The sequence below is a fragment of the Ambystoma mexicanum genome, chromosome 1p, assembly GCF_040938575.1.
Source record: "Ambystoma mexicanum isolate Mex_15411 chromosome 1p, UKY_AmexF1_1, whole genome shotgun sequence".
Taxonomy (NCBI): Eukaryota; Metazoa; Chordata; class Amphibia; order Caudata; family Ambystomatidae; genus Ambystoma; species Ambystoma mexicanum.
Genome location: NC_090921.1, coordinates 989,109,529 through 989,134,264, shown reverse-complemented (window position 1 = coordinate 989,134,264; position 24,736 = coordinate 989,109,529). Strand labels below are relative to the sequence as shown.

The 24,736-nt window shown below is 45.7% G+C and overlaps 1 protein-coding gene across 1 annotated transcript in view; it reads right to left on the bottom strand.

Annotated features, from left to right (window-relative positions):
- GINS3 (GINS complex subunit 3) overlaps positions 1-24,736 on the bottom strand; it is a 109,741-nt gene that overhangs the window by 31,398 nt on the left and 53,607 nt on the right. Inside the window, exon 2 of the mRNA XM_069654531.1 lies at positions 3,070-3,303. Within this exon, the coding sequence (XP_069510632.1) occupies positions 3,070-3,303 (234 nt within the window). The remainder of the gene's footprint in view (positions 1-3,069; positions 3,304-24,736) is intronic.

Sequence of the window (24,736 nt, the reverse complement as noted above, 5' to 3'; positions counted from 1 at the left end):
GGAGTCCCTATCCCCAAGAGAGGAGTCCCTCCCCTGTGAGGTCCTGATTACCGCAACCCCCTAGGGGAATGTTGTATAGTTGGCTCACCTCCCTAGCCTCACAGAGTTCCATCAGTACTGGCACTTAAAACCTACAATCTGGTATATAAACTCTGCCATAGTTCTGGCCTGAATAGAAGAGGGATATTATAGAAACAAACTGTGCAGAGAAGGCCTGAAACAGAAGGTGCGTAAAATCAATGAACAACGTAGATAAGCAAGCGCAGAAGAGCTCCCAGCATGGAAGATTCCATGCAAGGTGGCAGCTCAGCACAGTGCACCCAGGGAGAAAGTAGTGAAGGGAGAAGACAAATGGAATACTAAAGACTCAAACGCAATCCAGCGAAGAGTCAGTAAGTTCAACGTGCCATGAGAGGAAGGAAACCCAGACAACGCACACACAGATTGGCAAGATCCCTGGAACCGGCCTACAGTGCTTTCAGTCAGAAGTGAGGAACTTTCAGAAGGAGGCTGGGAGATCTCGCTTGGCATGACATGGGAGACAAGCGACACCCACAGGGCACTCACAGAACCAGGGGATAGGACGATGAAGGTTTGAACACAATGAGGACAGATGCAAAGAGAATGTTTAGGGAGAAACGCGAAGCACTGACTCTCCAGATAGGGAGAAGAATAGGACACACTTTACATCAGTGGAACTCCCAGCACCCAAACGGCAGTTCTGCGGTGCTTGAGAGTAAACACATTCAGAGCACCTCATGTGCAGAACCAGAACTAGTGCTGGATGTTCACCAACAAACAGCAGGAGCGGCTCTGAGATATACCAGAGAAGTTGGCGAAAGCTGGTGGAATGCGGTGTCAAAAAGGAAGAAATAGCCATGCAGGGGAGATGGACAAGGTTCTTGTTCCGATTACATAACCCACGAGGGAGGGAATAATCTGCCAGGTAACAGTTAGTGATTGGAAAAGCACTGCTTAATAAGATTGTTTGGAAAGTGCCCCACCCCTCCACTCCCCTTTACATCTAAAAGGGCAAATGGTCTTTCCTGCTGGAAAGAAGTATGTTGGGGTTTGAGCAGGGATTAAGAGATTTTTGGTTTGGTGGAGGTAAGGCAACAAGGATGGAGCGATCTCATCGAAGGCCTCATCTTGAGGACCGTCTGGAGCTCACCCTCCTTGCAATCAAACTCAACAAACCTTCCTGATGGCCTCTTTGGCACACATTCTTACTTCAGTTTCATGGTAGCTCTGTCTATAGTGGCCACGGGAACACACTCATCTTTGCAGAGACACAGAAGTAAGGGACGGCGAAGAGCTATGGTGGAGTCTGAAGAGAGCCATTCTGTGCTCCTTCACGAAAGGGTGCCAAAAGCGGCCATCTCACTGCATCAGAAAGCCTAAAAGACTAGTCCTCAAAATGTGCACTCTCCACTGCCCATTGGCAAGTGAAAATGTGCTCTTTGCAAGTATGAAATGTCATGCTGTGCGCATGTACAGAATTGCGGGGCAGGTGAGATTATACCTGGCTAGCAGCTTGCAAATTGAAATTGTTACCATCGGGAGTGGCTGTTGTAGGTAGACTGCTTGGCTTGAACCCTCCCACCCAATGGTGGGTTCAAGTAAACAGAAGACTATCAGTTTAAAAGGAAGAAGGACAAAATCTAGCTAAAAGAAAGCCAGCTTTAATCCGATGACCCCATTAGATTTTAAGAAGGCTGCAGCCAGCTGTTGTCAATTTTTCTTGGGAATAGTAGGTACACGATTGTTTGATGTTGCTAAATGTTAAACTGCAACAGTACAGGCTCCTCCTCGTTACCCTATTATGGCAGTGCTTGAGAGGGGAAAATCTATGGCCCCTATAAAAACAGGTATTAACAGAAGGAAGTTAAAGTACCACCAGAAGGGACAACTTTCATATTTGTCAGTTTGCAGAGTTATTGGTTGGCAAAGAAGGAGGCTCCCATTAGCCCAGTATAAACACAATCTCTCTGATGTCAATTACTCTCCTGTGACAGTGTTTCTTTAAGCTGTGAGCTACTTACTGATGTTGTCATTGCAGTAATGTGTTATTTGTGTTTCAGGCTTTATTAAACCAAATTCTATAAAAAGGAAGGGATTCCTGAGGTATGCCCAAACAGCTCGAGTATTACAGCCATGCATGCAAAGTTGAGTGGTTACTGTCCGGGTGAGCCCTCCATTACTCTGAGAAGTGGGTGATTTAACGGAAATCCCAGTAGCAAATGTCCTGCTGGCACCATAACTTTACTCATGTGCCCACACACTGGTTGAACAGTTCTGGGCAGGTGATTTGGGAAGCCTTGTTCAGTGAACCATACCTCACACAACTCCAACATTAAATAGACAGGAGAGCAAATATGTATCTAAGAACAACATTCCACAAAGTTCCACTTGTGAGGAAGCAGTGAGTCAATCAACTGTGAAATGTAGAAAAGATGGAATACAAATGGATGTGAAGCAGCCAAGAAAACTGGAAGGCCCTGTGTAGAATGGAGTATGATGTCATCTCCCACCCGCACCACCCCCCAAACTCCACTTAACAAATGCAGGACCTATTTGACTACATGAATTCATTGAAAAACGACTTGGGAGCCAATTCAGCAATGAAACGAGAACACTCTTTAAATTATCAGGTGGAACTTAAATAGGAAAGTACCGTGCTGGGTGGACACAAATACAAATGGACAAACTCTACAAGGTTTCCAACAAGAAATGGAGCAGGCCAAAGTGGACCAGAAACATAACAGACGCGTGTAAATCGATCCCAGGAAAGATGATTGACCTGTAAAACTGTGAGAGAGACACATCAATCTGCTGCTTAAAAGGACTGACTGAAGACAGGCATTAGCTCCTGGAACACTGTATGTCCAAATGTTGCAGTGTGTCACTGCATGACCAATTCTTTGGCATACAATTTATATCACAGTTAAGACATGTTGGCATGCAACATGCTCCCAAGACTCAATTTCAATCTTTTTGAGGGGGCCACATTACAAGATGAACCCCTTCAAATCTTAAAGATTTTTAAAAAACACCACACATGATGCTTACCTGCAAGATGGTCTTTGCAATCTCTGTATTTTCAGGACTTTCAAAGTTAAGAAGTTGGGAGCCAAATCCATAGTAATGAGGTCCCATCTTATGCAGGTCGACAACATTTGCATCTGCACTGAAAACTGTCCTCCAGCCTTCCCGGTAAATCTTGGGCAATTCCACAGAGAGGATCCGCCGTTTGTTGTCATAGAGACCTTTCACCAGCCAGAGCGGCAGTTCCATCTTTGAACCCTAGAGAAGAACAGAATATGAACTTAGAAGTTAAGTCTTAAACACGTCATTAAGCAGAACAGCTAGAATGTTCTCCCACAACAGAATCCCACGCCTCATCCTCCAAGCCAGCAGCACATCCCACTCACCAGAATGATAACAAGGCCCACAACAACTACTTTATGCTCTCAGACTTTCCAGAACATTTCCAACAGAACTCAAAAAGGGAAATATAGGGGCGCCATTTAATGTTATGTTATGTTAATAGCACTTGTCAAGCGCACGTACACCCAAGGGCATCATGGCGCTTACAATCCCCCTAGTGCTATTCAGGAAGCACACACTTCTCCAATAGATTCGGTCATAATAATACATCACTGGACACTTCCTTCAAATCAGTTTGTCAGTAACAGTTTTGGGTGAGAATTTGGTCAAAACCAAACCTAACAATGACAAAGAGGTTCACTATTTTTCAAAGTCCAAACATTTCCATACTGAACATTTTTGGAGTATAGGATTTCAATGAGAAAGAAGGACAAGTAAATAGTTTAGATCAAGGGTCAGGCAAAGACTTCCATTTGACACAAATGCTTTGTTTGGAAGAATCAGGCCTGCAGAGAGAGGATATATTACATAATCGCTCCATCTGTGAATGTACTGTGGACAATCTGAAAATAAACCACATGCAGCATCTCAGGAAGAAATTTACGCAAAACAGACTATCCGTCATACAACAAGCGTACTTTTGAGGTGCCAAACCTTAGAATGATATATTAAGCGTGTTACAACCCACGTACACCTAACTTCCTGGCACCTAATTTTGGAAGCCATTCATCGAAGAATTTACTGCCTTTGAAAAAACTTAAAAAGATCTCATTGGAAGCATTGTGTCCAACAGAGCTGCATTCCAGAAGAACCACCAGGAAGTGACCAGGTTGTGGCTGGTCCACATTTTACCATCACAAAAGTGACTTCCAGGATATCCCATTGCCAATAGTAGATAGTTTGAGAGCCCTGGGCAAGGAACATGCAAAAGGCGTCCACCCACTCAACCTCCCTTTGCATACAAACAAAAATGTGGTTTGTGCCTCTTCAATATATCCTACTAAGCCACCCCCAGATATTGGCCCATCCAACTCCATCATTCGTGATTTCACTCTCAAAGTTGCCCTTCCAACGTTACAGCATTTGTCATTAAAGCAACCAGGTCGACCTGTAAAGTGCCAAACAGAATACCCAACAAAATGTCCTGAAGGCAGTTGGATACTGCACCCACCTAAGTTTTTCACAGATGTCATCTTTGTGTTCACAAATCATCATACGTTTCCTGCTCCTACATGGTGGTGAGATAGAGGCCTTGGTGAGGTTGCATGTGGAACAAGTGTACAGGAGGTTCCAGACATGGCCTGCACCCTTGCCCCCCATTTCGAGTTACCAGTAATGTAGTCGCCAAGGTATGTGACGTACGAGGAACAAATGAACCAACAGAGAGCAGCACTCGGGCTCTGCCCAGTGCACATGCACAATACCCTCTTAGACAACCATACCAGCAGCTGGGACGAAATGAAGAGTACCTACAGACAGCCCACGAAGAGACCCAATGAGCCTTAATGGATAGCCAGTGGAAATGACACAAGGGCCTGGACAGACTCGCGGATGAACGAAAACGGCCATCAAGGATAGCACGCCAGTGCGAGCAGCTATGAAAAATAGATGTAATGGACACAGGAGAAGAGACTATGTTGAAACGTAAGGACACGTTGCTATGAGGCAAGATGGAAGTAGCCAACCAGCTAACGCGTGTAAATAGGCTTGGAAAGCAAGAAGCTAAGAAAACAGTACTGCTTGCAATGCTTAGTAGAAGAATAGAGAGGCAAGCGCCAACCATATATCTACCTCAATAAGGCACATTATACGAGTGCGACTCATTTTGTAAGCAGAAGTGTGCCCATGAAGCCAGAGGCCGATCAGGCCAGGTTTCATATTCCAGCTAAAGCCAGAAAGAAGAGCAGAATCGAAACTCAGCAAAGAAGTTGCTCATGCCTGGGAATTCAAGGTCAACCCAAGGAAGGGGGGAGAGCGGCAACGCTGGAGAATCGAAACTTCAGAGCATACCAGCCTGCCCCGTGAAGGTCAAGATAAGGGGGGGCCCAGGCATGTGGCGAGGCTAAAGAAGAATCAAATACACGAAAAGCTGGAAACAGAAGCAGATTCACGGTGAACAGACATGTGACCAGCCAGGCGCAAAGTTACCAATGTCTGATGTCACCCAGATCCAAGGATGCTTCCAGATAAGAGGCTACCGTTTCGAGGCCATACCCAGCCAACTAATTGACACATAGCCCAAAAGCACTGATTGATGGAAGGGAGGCAGGGTGAATCTTGGGGCACTAGGCACCTGGGTGTCCATTCTGCATGCTGCTAATTAAAATGGAGATTTATGTCTAGGGGTGTAACCTGCCCAATCACAATGGACCAAGTTATCTAGGGCCCTATAGATATTAGAACCAATAGGACATCGTACTTGTAGTGACGACTATCACGTGTGATATAGAGGGAGGGGCGTAGGCGCCCACCCGATAAGAGTTATCCAATCCGCATGCTCGGATACCATATACAGATATAGCACCTGTACGTTACCTTTTTCAACCAATTATATTGCATGACAAACTTGTAGAGTTAGACGTCAATGATGATGAGTTTTGAGCATAAAAGTTACTGTTTGTATGAAGTTCGAGGAAGTTGAAGCGAGACAGGCGATCGCATCACTGCTGATTCCCATTTGTTTCCCCGTTTTCTGTACTGTAAACGGACTTCCCTTTGCCAAACTATTGAGTCCTCATTATTGAGTTGTGTTGGAGCAAGTGAATCCTGCACCCCCATTCCTCACATGGTGCAGCTATCTTGTCTTACAGGTACTAGAAGGTGTTCTCTGACCTACGGGCCCGTCAGAGGACAATCCGCCTCTCCAGTACACTTGGTAGCGCGAGGATGGTTTCGGCCATCAACTATTGATTATATAATTTCGAGACACCTATAGACCGACGGCACAATGTAACTCTAGGCCTTCAGCAATATCACGAGTTCTTTCGCCATTCTGGCTGAGTAGACTGAGAAGCTTCCCATGGACAATGATAGAATAACTTTGAAAAATCTGCAGTGGGTCTGAAGGAACCTGCCTTACAAGCATAACCCTTCTCATTCCCACGGGCAGCCAATCGGACGAAAAGACTGCAAGAGGCTGAAGAGGAAGGGGCAGTGATCACAAGGTCCCAGAGAGGAAAAAGATGCGAGCGGCGAGTGAAACAATAAACTCGTTACTTTGGCAAATGTCTTGTAGGCATTAGAATAAGTAAGGGAAAGGTAACGGAGGGTGGCGGAGAAAGAAAAATATAATAGTCAGAAATAGAGAAGAATATATGGTTAATGGCTCGAGCATAAAGAGAGAAAAAGTCGTTACCGGGATAGACACCCGAGAGAAAAAGTGGTTACCGGGAGGGCACCCGAGAGAAATACAAGGGATTACCGGGGGGACACTCGAGAGAAAACGAAGGATACCAGGAGGGACGTGAGATAAAAAAGGATTTGCCTTGTTCCTGCGCTTTAATACAGCGGTCAGAAGAAATGTGAACTCATAGCCCACATAATGGGGGACAATTAGACTATGTTGACGATTAAGGACGGTACAAAGGGAGTTTGTTTAAACTCCATGATGGGGTATTGATTAGAAGGCAGGAATATGCATGTCCAGCTGGTGTCCGTCTAGTCTGTCGAATGTCTGTTTTATGTGTCCTGTTATATGTCAAATGCAAAGAACTGTATCTTGTGATTGTTTAAAATTAAATTTGGGCTTTACGCGATTCTGTAACTAAGAGGGAATGGCCAGTGGTTTGTTGGTCTTAAGTCAATTGATGTATAGAATTTTGGCAGAAGGGATTGGATTGGAGCTTGCGTATTTGGTTCTCGCTCATACTGGTGAACGTGTTGACACTGCATAAGTATTGTTGGTAACAAAATTGCGAATGGAGGTGGTTACCCCACTTGCACATCTGTGTAAGCAGTTACCCAAGCATGCACCTAAGCTTAAGTACAGTACAGAGTGGGTTAAGGGTACCGCCCACAAGATGTTTATGCCTTGGCCACAAAATGGGTCCTTATCTAAAGCCATCTTACAACACATGACGACTTACCTACATGCCACATACACAGGCAAAAAATTAGAGAAACGCCTCGCTGTTCTAGAACTTTGGAAGATGTTCAAACAGGCGAAGGAGGAAGAACCATCCGCAGACTGGATATTAAACGTATGCACGGAGGGGGGTGAGACGCCTACTGCGCCACCAGCCCCGTCTGAGCCAGTCATCGAGGGAAGTAAGTCAGAGGGACTCTACCCGCGAAGATACTCAAGGCAGCCACGGGGTATAGCAACCTTGCATATGAGTCACCTACGTACAGTAGTGACGAAATCAAAGAGAAGGAGCAGGAAATTAATCTTGCCTCCGCAGTCCCGAGAGACAAGGAGAGACGCGATGATGAAAGAAAGGACCAGGCACAGAGTTGTGCACCTCTCGTTCAGGAGAGAGAGGGAAAGAAATGGAAAGCAAGTGAAGACAGAACAGATGAGATAGCATTCGCAAAAGACGAATGGATGGGAGGACAGAGATTATTGAAACTCGATGGAAAAGGAAGTGATGATGTGAGACCGAGAGAGAAGTCTGATGAGACGCAAAGAAGAGGGAGAGAAAAGGAGAAGGAAATGAGGGACGAAAGAATAAGAAGGAAGGATAGGCTGAAGCGAGAACAACTATATTGTAAAGATCAAGAGAAACAGCTTGATCGCAAACAGAAGGCAGCCTATGACCAGTACAGACAGAATAAGCAAATGTTGGACGAACAGCTAAGAGTATGTGAAAAGAGAGTGAAGAGAAGAGAAGATGAGGAAGTTAGAAGGGCAAAAGAACATAGAAATGAAAGGAGAAAGGAAGAAGATAAGGCTAGAGAAGAAGCGAGGAAGCGCAAGGAAGTAGATGAGGAAATAGAACGCAAGCGCAGACAGAGGGCACGAGATCTGGAATATTTGGAGCGGGAAGTTAATAAACCCAATCCTGTTGTAGAATGGGAAGATATAGAAGAATTCTTTCCTGCAAATGACTCTGTACCAGGTACAAGTGGGACAAATATTGAAGATTACTTCGACACCAGAAACGATTGATAGAATATACAATGAAATGGGGCTGGACCAAATTTCCCAAGGGGGAAGGGAAGACGAGTGCTTGGAGAGCACTCAGCTATATGACACTGAGGATGTCACCTGAAGTAGTGGGAGCAGGGGACTATCCCTAGACATGCTGGAGATTGGTCAGAACGAAGAAAATGCAAGGAGTTGCGTGAACTGGGAGCGATCAGCGTCCGACTCTGGTGGAAGAGACTGCGAACGAGGCACACAAAGAAGGGAGACCAAGGGGTACGACAGTCAGACGCTAGCGAGTCCGCAACTAGGACACCGAAGTCTGCCGCGCAGTCTGGCTGACATGAGGGAACTCCCCACGGTCAGAGGGGGGCGTCAGCACCTGCCTATGTAGACAGATTGAGGACATTGCCAGGTAGACGGCGATGCGGGAATGCTACCCCAGCGATAGACAGGAGAGCTATGGGGAAAGAGAAGGAAGACTGTGCATTCCAATTCCCGCCGCTAGAAAAGGGGGGAGCAAGACCACAATATATTCCATGGCCACACATGGATCGAGAAACCCTGAAAAACAAGCTTCCAATGCTGACATCGGGAGCCGGGAAGTGGATACATGAGCTAGAGAAAATGACGGGGGGGAGTCACCTTAGCTATAGGGGACATTAAGGGCCTCCTAATCACCATACTTGGTGAAAGGGCAGACGATGTATGGAAACGAGCCGGGTACCCTAGGGTAACCATAATTAACACTTCCCATGACGGAGCACCATTTAATAATTGTAGAGCAGCAGTGTGGAAAGCGCTACGAACGCTGTACCCAGACACTTCCGATATGGGAGCTATAATGACTCGGAAAATTAAAGAGTCAGAGGATCTGTTGATTTATATCCAGAATTTTGGACGCAATCTATCCCTGTATTTTACCATATATTGTTCCAAGGGTTTCCTGAACCGGTGAAAAAACAGCTCAAGAAATTGGTAGGAATAGAAGCCAAACCATGGGCCGAAATCCAATTGACAATTGCACACTACTGTAGATTGTTGAAAGAAAAGAACCGAAAAAAGGAGGCAACTTGTAAGGCTGAGGAGGCAAAGCTGGTGCAAAATAAACTCTCAAAGTATGCTCTCGAGGGAGCCATGACGACAAGCCCAGCTGAACCAAATGCACAACAAGCGGCTAACCCATCGCAGAATAACCATGGTAGCACAGGATTTTACCCGAGGGGTAGGGGATTTAGAGGAAGAGGATGGCAGAGTAATCAGGGAGGGTTTCAGAACGCGCAGATGGGCAGTCCAGCTATGCCAGATGGACAGATGGCCCGACCACCGCCAGTATGTTGGCTGTGTGGAATGACAGGACATGTGGCGCGCGTGTGCAGAAGCCAAGGCATGTGGCAAAATGGCCAAGGAATAAGAACAGGCATGGTGAATCAGCCTGCCCTCCCACAACAAGGCGGTGCACAGAATCACACAGTGCAGCAGCAGGCGCCAGGTTTGCAGCAAGGTGCGCAGCAAGGGGTTCAACCCTCGAACATGGGGAACATGCCACAAGGGCAATCCCAGCAGGCACCGCCACAAATGTCTCAGGGCACTAACTTCGGAGGAGTCAACCCTGGAAATGGGGGAAATCCACAAGTACACAGTGGACCGAACCTATATATACACAATAGGACAGCTCACAGGAAACTCTGATGTGCTCTAGCCTATCAGTGACACCAGACCCTAACAGGGAACCAAGGGTAAATTTCATCATAGGGGGGAAAGAATACTCCTTAGTTGACACGGGGAAAACACGCTCGTGCATACGAGAAGGCAAGTTTTCCTTGTCCGGCTAGGACATAGATAGTCAGAGTTTCACAGGAGCTCACAGTAGAGTTCCCTTTACGGACAATCTCCCAGTCTCTGTAGGGGAGTGTGAGATGAATGTACTCTTATTATATTCACGCCAGACCCCAGTAAATATTTTGGGTCGGGACTTAATGACAAAGTTGAATATGACTATTTTGTTTACGGAGGATGGCATAGTATGCTCCACTCCAGGGATGCATTATTCAAACGTGTGCAAAGTAATCAGACCTAGAAGAGACGAGGGTGGAAGTGAGTCTCTTATTTTGGGTCAAAATGATTAGACGAGAGGTGCCACAGAGAATGATGTTGGCAAGGATACGTCCAGAATACTTTGATGATGACATGGCTCAAGTACCTGTCACAGTATGGACTACAGGGCCCTATGATGTAGGCCTCCTGAAAGGGGCAGGAGAAGTGAAAATTAAACTGAAACCAGGAGAAATTTTACCTAGAGCGCGACAATATCCCATGTCCAGAGAAGCGGATGAAGGGATCACGAAGACAATTTTCGCCATGATGGAGCAGGGAATGCTGGTGACGTCAGAATCACCCTGTAACACGGTGATTTACCCCGTCAAGAAATCAAAAGGGAGGGTCTTGGCGTTTAATCCAAGATTTAAGAGCATTAAACGATATTGTTGAAGCAGAGTTCCCCCTAGTCCCTAATCCATCCACAATCCTATGCAACATACCCACTGAGGCAAAATATTTCACGGTGATTGACTTGAAAAATGCGTTTTTCTCAATCCCGTTGCACTGTGACTCACAAGATCTGACGTCATTTACTTTCAGACAAATGCGCCTGAAAAGCATGAGCTTGCCACAGGGGTATTGTGAGTCTCCATCCATTTTCAATCGAGTCCTTCAAATGGACCTAAGCAACATTGCAGTAGACAGTGTTGTTTTGCAGTATGTAGATGACATTCTGATCTGCAGCACCACTGAATAACAATACAGGCGCGATTCAGTCCAGCTACTGACTATATTGGCTGAGAAAGGATATAAGGTTGACAAGGAAAAGCTACAATACTGTCAACAAGAAGTGCTGTACATAGGCCAACTAATCTCACACAAGGGGAAAAGGTAACCCCAGAAAGGGCAGAAGCTATCATGAACACGGCTAAGCCGCTCACGATAAAGAAAATTCAGAGCTTCCTAGGCCTGTGCAATTATGTCAGAGCATGGGTCTTCAATTACAAGCCCTTGCTTCAGCCCCTAAGGAGGGCACAGGCAACAAAGGAAAAGATTGAGTGGACTGAGGCAATGGAGAAGGGGTTCGCAGATCTCAAGGGGGCAATTTGTAAGGCCCCAGTTCTTGGGATTCCTAATTACGCAGGGGAATTCTACCTATTCTCACACACTGATGGCAATGTTATGACGGCAGTACTCGCTCAGCGAACCTCACTGGGGTATAAACCCTTGGCGTACTACAGTGGGAGTCTGGACCCAGTTATGAGAGGCCACATCCCATGCGAACAAAATCTAGCTGCCGCCGCGTTCACCATAGAGAAGGCGTCAACCATTTTAATGGGATGCTCCATGACGTTATACGTCGAGCACTCATTATTCGCCATTTTAGAGAAACCAAAGGGTACACTGACATCGCAGAGAGCGTCTGCCTATGAGGTGATATATCTCGAACCCATCGATCAAAATAGTTCGATGTAAAACTGTAAATCCAGCTAAGTTCATAGCTGAGCCAGTCACTGAGGGAGAACATCTACACGACTGTGCAAACTATGAGGAATTCTATATCAGGGTAAAGGAGAATACCGTGGCGGGTGGTGAGATCGTGTTCATTGACGGATCATCAATAATCGACCAAGAGGATGGACAAAGATACACAGGCGTAGCCGTGGTAAAACACATATCAAATGCAGAGTTTCAAGTACTCGTTAGTGCGCCAATACCATCTCACTATTCAGCACAAGCTGCAGAACTAATGGCGTTGATACTGCCATTGAGAATCATGCAGATCAGGAAGTAACGGTGTACAGTGACTCTGCCTATGTGACATCCACCGTGCACGCAGGACTAGCACATTGGAAAAGGAGGGGCTACCTCCGAGCGGACGGCACGCCAGTGCAACATGCAGCCTTGTTGGACAGGTTGATAAAGGCACTACAGCTCCCAGTGGGTATAGCGGTCATGAAATGTGCTGCTCACACCAAAGGGACGGATTTTGTGTCACGTTGAAACCATGAAGCGGACACGGAAGCCAAGCGTATGGCATCCAAGAGCGAAACAATCATGGACGTGGAGGTGGCACATACCCATGAGCGAATGATGGTCACACGAGCCACACCAGAAGCCTATAGCAATATGGGTCAAACTCAACTGATGGAGCCAAGGGGAGACACCTCAGGAAGAGAAGAATCTATGGATCCCCTCTGACGGGTTGTGGAGGCAAGACAGCACTGGTAAACCAGTAATGCCTGTCACCCTATTAAAAGGTAGCATTGGAGCAATTACATTACCCTATCCATATGTCAAAATAAAATCTCACTGCAATGCTCGCAGAAGACTGGTTTACACCGAATTTGTCGGAGCATGTTCCATTCTTTATGGTGAACTGCATAATCTGCCAGCAATTCACTGCTGGGCACACATTAAAAGTAGTAAGAGGAGTCATCCTCCGGCCCAATGGGCCTTTTCAGCACTTGCATATCGATTATGTCGACATGGTTCAAGTGTGCAACGGGTACAGGTACTTAATTGAAGTGGTGTGTCCATTCGCTAGATGGATAGAAGCAGGTCCCTGTGCACACCCAGACTCAACATGTGCTGCTAAATTCCTGGTGAGGGAAGTGTTACCTAGATGGGGGGGGGGGGTGAGGTAGTGAGGTCAGATAACGGGGCTCACTTTGTTAATGTAGTATTCAAGCAGATCAGCTTGTTGCTTGGTATAAAGCACAAGTTCTCGTCGGCGTATCATCCTGAGGGAAACAACATATGTGAGAGGCTAAAGGATAGCCAAGTTGAAACTCACTTTAAAAAAAGGGATGGCTGCACGGTCTACCACTGGCATTGTATGCACTTCGGAACCAGCCAGGCTCTGACCATCATCTCACGCGGCACAAGATAGTCACGGGCAGAAGAATGAGGACCCCCTCCCTTTAGCTCCCCCCCCCCGAGATAGAGCTAGATGTGATGCCCAACCAACCAGAGAGGTCTTGGGGACAGAATTGCAGGAGTATTTGAACTGCATGACATCAAGCCTCTCTGTCGTTTCAGGCCAACTGCAGCAACGGTGAAAAGGGTGCAGCGCAGCACAAAACATAACAGGAGGTGCTGAGACAGACCCAATTCAAGTTCTATGTGCACAACTCGTCTTCCCTGGTGATGCAGTTTTAATCAAAAACCATACAAGGAAAAGGTGGGATGAACCAAGATTTAATGTCGCTTTCATTGTGGAGGATTGCACTCCTGCTGTCAAAGTCCAGGGCAGAAGGGCATGGCTCTTCCTAAATGACATTAAACCATCTATAGGAGAGAGCCCTCCAGCTGCATCTAACCGTGAAGAAAACACAGACAACGGGGAAGAACCTAAGCATGTGCAGACAAGATCCATGGCCAGGAAGAAGGACGCATGAGCAGCAAATTCAAGGCAAAAGAACTCGGTTTTAAAATTGGGGCTTTCAAAACTGGACATTTCCGCTGGAAAAAAGAAAGAAAGGTGATAAAGGACAATAAAACGGACGCTCTGTGCATAACAAGTTGCAGGGTGAAGAAGAGAATTGCACATCCGAAGCCACAACAACGTTGATAACGTGAACTTTTGAATCAAGTCCCAAGCAAGCATTATAAAGAATCAAGACTCTGATAGGCTGCAAGCAAGACTTTTCCAAGAGCTTACCACAGTATCCTGAAGCAACCAGTGTCAAGACTGTGTTTATTGAACTTATGGTATCTCCCAGTAGAAATCTCACGTCGGATGTACTCACTTACTTCCAGTTAGTGGTAATATCATATCCGTCACTCGTAGGGAGAGTAACCAGTGTCACAGACTTTATTCGGGATCCTGCTAACAAAAATGTTATCTGGCACTGCTGACTGTCATCGCAGAAGCCTTCGCCGAGTTACCCGAGCACAGTAAAAAGGACACAAATGCTTCCACCACAAGTGGTCATCGATGAACTGACATACACGCAGTTCTTTTGCATCATAGAGAAGTGCCCAGGACTCATTGGGAGAACCATGGTTACCCTAACATTCATCAGAGATCCAAAAAACAATGAATACCTGAACCAACTGTGGATCAAGCTAAACTACGTGGTTGCAATCTACGCAGCAGGCAAGTGCAGAGACTGTTCACGTCGAAAGAAAGGCCTGTGATCCAGGACCCAGCAAAGCAGGACAAATGTCCCTATTACCCGAGGACAGCCAGCTGGCACATAACGTGCTGTTTCATTTAGACACTGACTTTCCATAAATGGCGGAGAGACCTGCCGATGTTGACGTCATCACCTTCATCAGAGCTCCAGCCAATGTCGCACATTTGGGCACACTCCTCCATGGGATCATGCGCAGGTGGAGCTGCCCAACTTCCAGAGAGAGTACCTGAGGAGATTCCAGTGAGACTTTCCACCGAGGGACAGATCCAGGAGAGCAGAGACGAGAACTTCACCGTCTTGTTTTTCTTTTTTCTTATTTTTCCATGTTTATTTTTATATTTTATTTTTATGACATTTTATTTTTGTGTGATTTTTAGTAGTACCATCTTTTCATTCCTTCGCATTGAACAGGTTCCAGCATGTCCTCAGGACCAAAGCAAATTCCAGGAGTGCACTGGGATCTTACCTATTGTAGATATGCATAATGAATGGCTTACCAAAGATGTTAGCCTAACCTTTTTCCAGTCTAGCAAGGGAACTATATCCCATAACCAGAGACTACCGTCATCACCCGCAAGAGGGGGGGACACTTGAGAAGCACTCGGCACTTTATTGTTACAAACTTTTAAGAAACGAGATGGGAGTAAGTGAAAAGAAATAAACACTGACGATAGACTTATGTTCGAAATGGGGGCCCAGAACAGTAACCTAGTCCTCCCACAGGCGAAGGGGCACCCCCACTTCCCTGGAAGAAAATGCTGCAAGTTGTCCTATCGAACGATAATGTGCATATGTATAGTAATTATCATTGTCTTTCTGTCATTGACTATTAGAACTGCTTTCTTCTTTGGTGCACGAAGTGTCCCAATTTCAGTGAATCCACCAGATAACGTTTGCATAAGTCCCACAAAAGCACCCAGACCCTATATAGTTATTCCAGTTCCAAGAAAACCTGATGGTAAGGTTAACGAACTAAAATTAAATGTAATTAACAGTGATTCATACACATTTGAGGTAACGAATGAAGAGAAAAGCTGGAGACAGGGTCAGCACAGAATGAGTGAAAACTCAGCACCGACCACTGCACGCACCCACACACAGGATGCGCACAAACCAGGGCAAGTGTCAATGGCTATAGAACCTCGAACAAAAGCAACAGAGGGTGCAAGACTGCCTACCGAACAACCAGTCCCAGAAAACAGTGGAACTTACCAAGAAGAAACAAGCGAAAGGCTGATTAAAAAGAGATAGCGACGGCACTCAAAAGGACTGAAGCAGCCACAAGAGAATTCACAGAAAAAACACAAATGTTGATAGATCATTTATTTCCGTTTATAGTTAGAGCAAAGAAACTGCACGAGGAACTGAAAGACAAACCTGCAAATGCTGTAATAACAAGCACACCGGTTCCAACGCAAGAAACGAGCACCAGGCCCATGACACAGCCACGCGTTGGGCAGATGGCAAGCCAATGGTGGTTAAAGGAAGTCTACGAAAGATTAAAAAAGTGGAGGAAAAGAAACACAAAACCTTCTCCTACCACAGCGATACAGATCATGAAACCTGCTCCACCAAAACCCATGCCAGAGAGAGGCCCAGGGTGGAAAAGCAGTACAGACACGTTTAAAGATATACTCATAGTGAACTACAGAAAGACACTGAGAATCAAGAGAAGCCCACAGAAGATAACAATGAACTCAACGATTACCTGGACAGCACAGCCCATCTCGGAAACAATATTTGGTACCAACACATGAAGGAAGTGGGGAGAAGGCATTCAGAAGGAGAATGCTTCGTCTGTGCACTTCTACCGTAAAGCATGGGAAAATCCAAGATCTTTGTAGCTGTAGAAATTGATGTCCCTACAGCACACTGTATGTCACACGTAGCAATGTGCAACACCAGAGGACAATTTATGGGGAGAGACGCCTCATTGATATGGGCCACTGAAAAGGACTTCCCAGACGAAGACGGCTACGTCCAGGACATTAAAACAAGAAACAGAGGACACACCAGGAATCACTTGATCAGATACGAGAACCCTGAAGTTAAAGTATCAGGAACAAGATGGGAAATAAACCAGAGACTGAATGTTCAAGGAAAAACTGCAGAAGAGGCTCAAATCTGTAATAACGGAGGCCAAATGCACATATGGGGAACAGTGGTTTCCCCAAATGGATGGGAAGAAGGAGTAGTAATCTGCCGAGCATGGATGGTCCTTGTAGCCTGCCAAGAAGCGATAGAGAATTCACAGAGGTTATGCAAACCTCTATGGCCGAAATTGATAAAGCTGCTAACATGGGTCAAAGACAGAGGAGGATCCCTGCAAATAGTACCACTGGAAAGCCCGAAGCTATGCTTCAGAAGTAATGGCACGAGGAAGATGGGAGAGAATGTAAACTGCTGACAAATCTTTGAAGCCCCAGGAATGACGCAAGGAACCGCAGTCATCATGGACCATTACTGGGCATGTGGATCCAAGGCATATATAAGACTACCGAAAAACTGGGGAGGCATATGCACACTAGTGAACGTCCATGTTCCCGCACTAGTGATCCCAAAAAATGACCTAAATATTGACAATTTCCCGAAAGCAGATGCTCATCTGAGCAAAAGGAGATCTGTGGAACTGGTATCCCGCATGAAAAGAGAAAACTACTTTTTTGCCAAATCAGAAGAGGTATTCCATGCAATCCCATATGAACACAGGCTGTTTAGCCTCACCTCAACAGTATTCACAACACTACTCTTGCCACACATCCAAGTCGGAGTGAATGCTAAATGGTTGCAGATAACCAGATGGGAGTTACTGCAGACTATCAACACAACTATAAAAGGATTTAACGCGATCAAGAGGAACTAAGAGCAATCCGATTGATGACCCTCCAGAACAGATATGTACTAGACATGATCACAGCGATGGATGGAGGTGTTTGCGCAAAAATCGGAGAATCGTGTTGCACGTTTATACCTTCGCATGATGAAGAAAATGGAACCTTAACAGGAGCCATAAGTATGTTGACAAACCTACAGAACCAGATGATCGATGAAAGTGTTGAAGTGGACGACGACAGCTGGTTTGGAGCCCTGTTCTCATGGGTCCCGCAATGGATGGCAGATATATACAAGTTTCTGGGAGCCTTACTAGCAATGATACTGCTAGGATTCTGTATTATCAAAATAATCATCACACAGTGCCAGAAAACTGCGAAGAAAGCCATTGGGATGAAAATCATGGTCGATGTCGAACCAGGATGGAAGCCCAGAGATCTGACTGATGCAGAAATAACAGACTTTGTGAAAGCCAGTGAATTTGCGCCAGAAGGAACAAAATTCACATATCCCAAGAAACGAAAGTCCAAAGGTAAATGGATCTATTGCAGCCCAAATGGACAATGCCAGCTAATAAAGACGAACATGTAAAAACAGCAGGAAGTTTGAAAGGTGTGATAAAAATATGGACTCCCAAGATACACACATTCACACCATCTTGTACAAACCCTGAAGATGACGAACAAGACACAGATAAACAAAAAAAGATTAATACAAAGGAGGAAGCAGAAATGGTCGATGAACCGACCAGAGGGGGGGGTGTAGAGGAGGTCCCAGTCATGGCCTGCACCCCTGCCCTCCATTTCGAGGTACCAGAAACGTACTCACCAAGGTATGTGGCATATGAGGAGCAAATGAACCAACAGAGAGCAGCACTCGGGCTCTGCCCAGAGTACATCAGAAGAGCAATACCTGTTGAAGCACCTGTAACTAGACAACGATGGGCTGCACAATACCCTCTTAGACAACCATACCAGCAGCTGAGACGAAATGAAGAGTACCTACAGACGGTCCACGAAGAGACCCAAAGAGCCTTAATGGATGGCCAGTGGAAATGACACAAGGGCCTGGACAGACTTGCGGATGAAAGAAAACGGCTATCAAGGATAGCACGCCATTGCGAGTAGCTATGAAAAATAGATGTAATGGACACAGGAGAAGAGACGATGTTGAAACGTAAGGAAACGTTGCTATGAGGCAAGATGGAAGTAGCGAACCAGCTAACGCGTGTAAATAGGCTTGGAACGCAAGAAGCTAAGAAAACAGTACTGCTTGCAATGCTTAGTAGAAGAATAGAGCGGCAAGCGCCAACCATATATCTAACTCAATAAGGCACGTTATACAAGTGCGACTCCATTTTGTAAGCAGAAGTGTGCCCAGGAAGCCAGAAGCCTATCAGGCCAGGTTTCATATTCCAGCCAAAGCCAGAAAGAAGAGCGGAATCAAAACTCAGCAAAGAAGTTGCTCATTCCTGGGAATTCGAGGTCAACCCAAGGAATGGGGGTGTGGCAACGCTGGAGAATCGAAACTTCAGAGCATACCAGCCTGCCCTGTGAAGGTCAAGATAAAGGGGGCCCCAGGCAGGTGGCAAGGCTAAAGAAGAATCAAATACAGAAAAAGCTGGAACTGAACCAGATTCACGGTGAACAGACATGTGACCAGCCAGGCGCGAAAAGTTACCAACGTCTGATGTGACCCAGATCCAAGGATGCCATAACTTCTCCAGATAAGAGGCTACAGTTTCGAGGCCATACCCAGCCAACTAATTGACACATAGCCCAAAAGCACTGATTGATGGAAGGGAGGCAGGGTGAATCTTGGGGCACTAGGCATCTGGGTGTCCTTTCTGCATGCTGCTAATTAAAATGGAGATTTACGTCTAGGGGTGTAACCTGCCCAATCACAATGGACCAAGTTATCTAGGGTCCTATAGATAGTAGAACCAATAGGACGTTGTACTTGTAGTGACGTCTATCACGTGTGATATAGGGGACCCGATAAAAGTTATCCAATCTGCATGCTCTGTTACCATATACAGATTATAGCACCAATATTAAGTTACCTTTTCCAACCAATTATATTGCATGACAAACTTGTAGAGTTAGACGTCAATGGTGACGAGTTTTGAGCATAAAAGTTACTGTTTGTATGAAGTTCGAGGAAGTTGAAGCGAGACAGGCGATCGCATCACTGCTGATTCCCATTTGTTTCACCGTTTTCTGTACTTGTCATTAAACGGACTTCCCTTTGCCAAACTATTGAGTCCTCATTAATGAGTTGTGTTGGAGTAAGTGAATCCTGCACCCCCATTCCTCACACGGTGCAGCTATTTTGTCTTACAGGTACTAGAGGGTGTGCTCTGACCTATGGGCCCGTCAGAGGACAACCCGCCTCTCCAGTAGACGACAGTTAAATGGCAGGGATTGTATGCTTAATTCCAACCCATACTGCTCCTACCCTCCCATTAAATGGGATGCCAATTCGAAAAGCCTATTGCTGTGATGTGCTTCTTTCTCATGTTATGTTGTGAGCATGTGAGCTGCCTGTATGTCTGTGGAATGCGAGTGGCGGAATGTTGATGTGTGTTTCCCTGTGAGTGTTCCACTTATGCCAGTTGGAGAGTTAGCTGCCTGAGTGAGAGGGTGCCGGTGGATGTCTCTACAGCACAGTGTGGAGGGCGATCGAGTTTGCCCAGGTCGGGGAGTAAGTTGTGCAGACTGAAGTGAAGTTGGTGGTAATGAAGTGGGGACTCGGTCACACCCTGATCAGGCCGCAAAGGTCCGATGTGGCAGCCTGCAGAAGGTACTGTGTTGGGACTCTACTTTGTGGATATTGTTTGTCGGGAAAGGAAGAGTTGTTTTCACATTGGGAGGAGCTATGGGGTTTCTGCCGTGGTTGTGGGAACAATTTGGCTGATCCAAGGAGTCAATATTTGCAAGTGCTGCAGGAGTTGGATTAGATTTCTTTGCTCTCTTTAGGGAATTGTCAGTGCAGACCCCCGATGAGTAGTGTCATGTAATTTGAGGAAGTTTGTGTGAGCGGGTTGGGGACCACTGACAGGTGGAGTGTGTTGGGTGTATGTCGTGGCCTCTGTGCAAGTTTAGAAATATGTGACAACGCTCCTTGTTATGCGTTTCTCTGTACATTTTGCCTCCACAGAACCCACATTGTTGTGGACTTTGCTAGCACAAGTCTTGGACTTCAGGAGAGTAGGATTCTCTCATTTGCCATGTTTTTGATATCCTTTTTTCCTGCGCATTGTTTGGAGTGGTGTGTGCAGGGTGCGGAATTGAGGGGAGCGGGGAGCTATTTTGCTCCTGCTTCTAGCATAGTAGAGCCTGGTTAGCTTGAAACCAACAGCTACCAGGAACAATTTGACTCCTAGGGCCAACCGGTGACTTCCAAACATGTAAATGTGGCATTAACTGAGAATGTTAATAAAGAAGAATTATAACACCTTTAATACACATTTCAAAACACAATGGTTCATACAAAATGGACGAAAAGTTATAGGAGCATCTCGGTTAGCTCCTTATCCCCCTGCCTACTGGTTGATGCCAAACACCCAGGAGCTGGTTCTGGGGGTTCATTAGAACCATGCCGATTGGGTTGGGAGTGTGGTAGAGTAGTGTCTGTCGTTGGTGGACCCGCACACATCTACGAGTTGTTTTGGGGTATTAGACACCCAGCACTTTTGGGGGTTCATTTGAACCTTGCCAATTGGTTTGGGAGGTATGCGTGGATGCCTACATTTTATTTTGTGGTGGATATTGTGGCTAATGATGGTAGTGTATTTACCTGTTGTGGTCATTGTGTTTGTGGTGGACACCAGTGGTTTGGAGTGGCGAGTGTTGTATTTTGATTCTTCTCTCGGTTGTGCACTGTTGTGGTTTGGTATTCAGTGGTGAGTGTTTGCACCGTGCACTGTCATTAGAAATCCTGCACCTGTTGGTGCCATGCCATTTGTGTTGAGTTTGGACTCCGGTACCTTGCGAGGGAGTAGTTCAACCCGCTCTTTGGTTTGTGTGGGCTGTTAATCCTTATCTCTTTTAGTTGTATCTTGGGGAGTTTTTAGGTGGTCTCTATGTGTGCTGTTTAGTGCACAGTTTTGTTGGTTTTGATGCGTTGTTGGCATTTGTGGGTTGCTTGGAGCGTTTAGGGATGGTCCCTGTAGTGGGAGTTGTTCTGCTGTCCAGCCGGCATGTGTGAACTCTTTTGGTCCTGTGATTCTTTTCACCCTGCAGGACAGTGAGGGTCTGGTTTGGTGGAAGTGTTTTCTCCTGGGATGTTTGGGAATGGAGTGTTGTCATTTTTTGACATTTGTCCGAGTTGAATTGTTCTCTTTTCCATATCTTCCTTTGGCTGTTTGTAAAGGAGGGAGATATGTTGTGATGTGCCCATTTCCCTTATGTTATGTTGTGAGCATGTGAGCTGCCTGTATGTCTGTGGAAAGTGAGTGGCAGAATGTTGGTGTGCGTTTCCCTGTGAGTGTTCTACTTATGCCAGTTGGAGAGTTAGCTGCCCAAGTGATAGGGTGCCGCTGGATGTCTGTGTCCCCTTACCTATTGCTCTTACCCGTCTTTTGGAACCTGAAGACTTTGTAACTGGAAACTCAATAAAGAAGTTACATACCCCTTTCTGTGACTCCTGATCTTTCCTAAAGTACCCACTCATTTTAACACATCTCAGCTAACAGCCCACTGAATAGGAGTCATTGGACCACTGTTCTGCAGCTCCTCTTGACATCTGCCTAGTGCTGCAGGAGTCTGTTGCCTGGATATGTGGATTACTTGCACTATGGGCTACAGCAGGCCAACAGACTTTTATCCAGCATGAACGAGGTGGGCATGTGCACACAACAGGGAATAATGATGCTTTCTAGCCGCAGGCCAGTAAATTCAGGGTCTGAAATTGTTGGTAACAGGAAGGTTGGGAACTGAAAGGCTTTTAGCCCATGCTTGTAGACTAGAAGAATCTGTTTCACTTGACACCAACTTCTACCAGTAGCTACTTTGGACTTCCTGTGCCAACTTTTGCCATATAAGCATGCAACAAACCTATGTGGCTTTAACCATGTTTGGTAAATGGGTCCCAGTTCATGTTATACACATCGACAAGACATTTAAAAGTAGAATGGGTCAGATAAAAACCGACAAAAAGTTGTAGGTTACATCTCAAGAGCTTGTTCGATTGTAATCTACTAGTTTCACAAAATCCCCAGAAGTGGCACCTGCTTCTTGCGTGAAGCCAGATAGCCAGGATTTTAGCTCTTGCACATCACATCTCAAATCTGTTCCTGGAATATTGTCTTGCCTATTTGTAACTCCTATGAAAAAGCAAATTCCCTGAAGAAATAATTGTGGAGGGGAACTGGGACACTTAACACCACTCCTGCAATTGCGGGGATCAGATGGAGGGACTGCAAATAGAGCAGCTCAACCGTTATGTGCCACGGGCTGGATGAGGTCACCAGAAAGCAAACCTATACACAAAGCTGTTCAAGGTGAAACCGGGGATCAAGGTTACATTTCTCGAGTAAGCACAGGCACACCGGTTACCCAACACCTACTGCGTAGGCATGCCCTGAACAGAGAAGGTTCTCAAGATGAGAGAGCACACTGGCCCAGATTGAAATATTATGTGTTAGCAGTCAGATAGATAACCAATTGGGGGAACATTTGACAACACAAGACAGATTTAGCTTGATAACTATGTATATAACGAGAAATGACAAGCACGCATTAAGTAATTGCTCTGAAGCACATGTTTGAGAGATTACTTAACGCATTTATTAATGGGTTCACTTGCTGAAGGACAAGTTAAAAAAAAAAAGGTAATTGTGTGTGCCTTTTCTGAAATAAACCAAATAAAGTAAAGAAATACTCCCAGAGTGGTGTCATAAAAGATGCTCAGTGAAAGAAGGTGGTGGTCACGACCGCAAACTAGACAGCAAAGTAATCAAGATGGGGTCTGGGCATATAAGAGAAAGCTATGTCCTTTATGAATTGTGGGTATCAGCGCTGCAGCTAGGGCAAGGCCGCAGCTCCCACAGACCATGCCCCTTACAAGGATCAAAATTGCCAGGAGCTGGGAGCTATCAGCTCTTGATTACGGCCAAGAGGAAACTGGTTAGCTTGAAACCAACAGCTACCAGGAGCTACTTCTGACTCTTGTGCCTAATATTACAGAGCAGATGACCATTCATTTTGGGTTTACTGTGCAAACATTTTAAGAACTGGAATATAAAGTTTTGCTTCAAATGTTCCATTAATACATTCGGATCTATATTTCAGCTGCAAAAAACAAAGTAATGTACCAGACAGATATGGGTAAGACAATATCAGGAGCCTACTCTTTGTCAGCGATTGTGAATGATGCCACACACGTGGTCTTTTCAGATGCTGGAAAGGCCTTCAATCAAGTCAATTGAAGGTTTCTGGAATACAAGTTTACAAAACGTGGGTTCAGCGACAGGTACCTGGGACTTCACAGGCCAATAAAATGGTGCACTGCAAGAGTGTTGTCAAATAGGCGGATATGACATGCATTACTCACCGTAATAGCATTTCTGATTGTTCAATGTGCTTAGATTCACATGCTTTGCATTTGGTCCGACATCCAGTGGTAACCGCAGAGTATTGCATCTTGTCTTTCAAGGATCGAAAGGGGACGTCGACGTGACGTGTAGTGTACTCAAGATCCCTCACACGTCGAGGTCCCTCCGATAGTATTTTTTCTGCCATGAGGGAGCCTAGTGACTATTGGGAGTACATAAGAGAGAAAGCAGTAAGACGTCTATGTTCCTTCTACCCGAGCGAGGAGGAGCGCATGTGAATCGAAGCAGATGCATACTCACTGTAATAGCATTTCTGATGGCTGTATGTCTTCTGAGGTTTGTTAATCTGCTTAGAATCACATGCAGTGCATAGACTAGCGAGCAATACCGGAGTTGGAAGTGGGTTGTGAGAAGAACAGTAGTGAAAAGATGTCTTAGTACAGCTTGTCCCACCTGAGAATCAGACCTAAAATGAGAGTCTAGGCAATAGTGTTTTGTAAAGGTGTCTACAGAACTCCAGGTTGTCGCTTTGCAAATGGACTCAAGGGGAACATTTGCAATGAAAGCCATGGAAGCCCCGATGCTTCGAGTAGAATGTGCTTTAGGCTTGAAGGGCAGTTCTCTTTTAGCAAGAGTGTGATGCATTTTACAATCCACCTTGAGATGGCTGATTTAGAGACAGGATTCGCTTCTCTA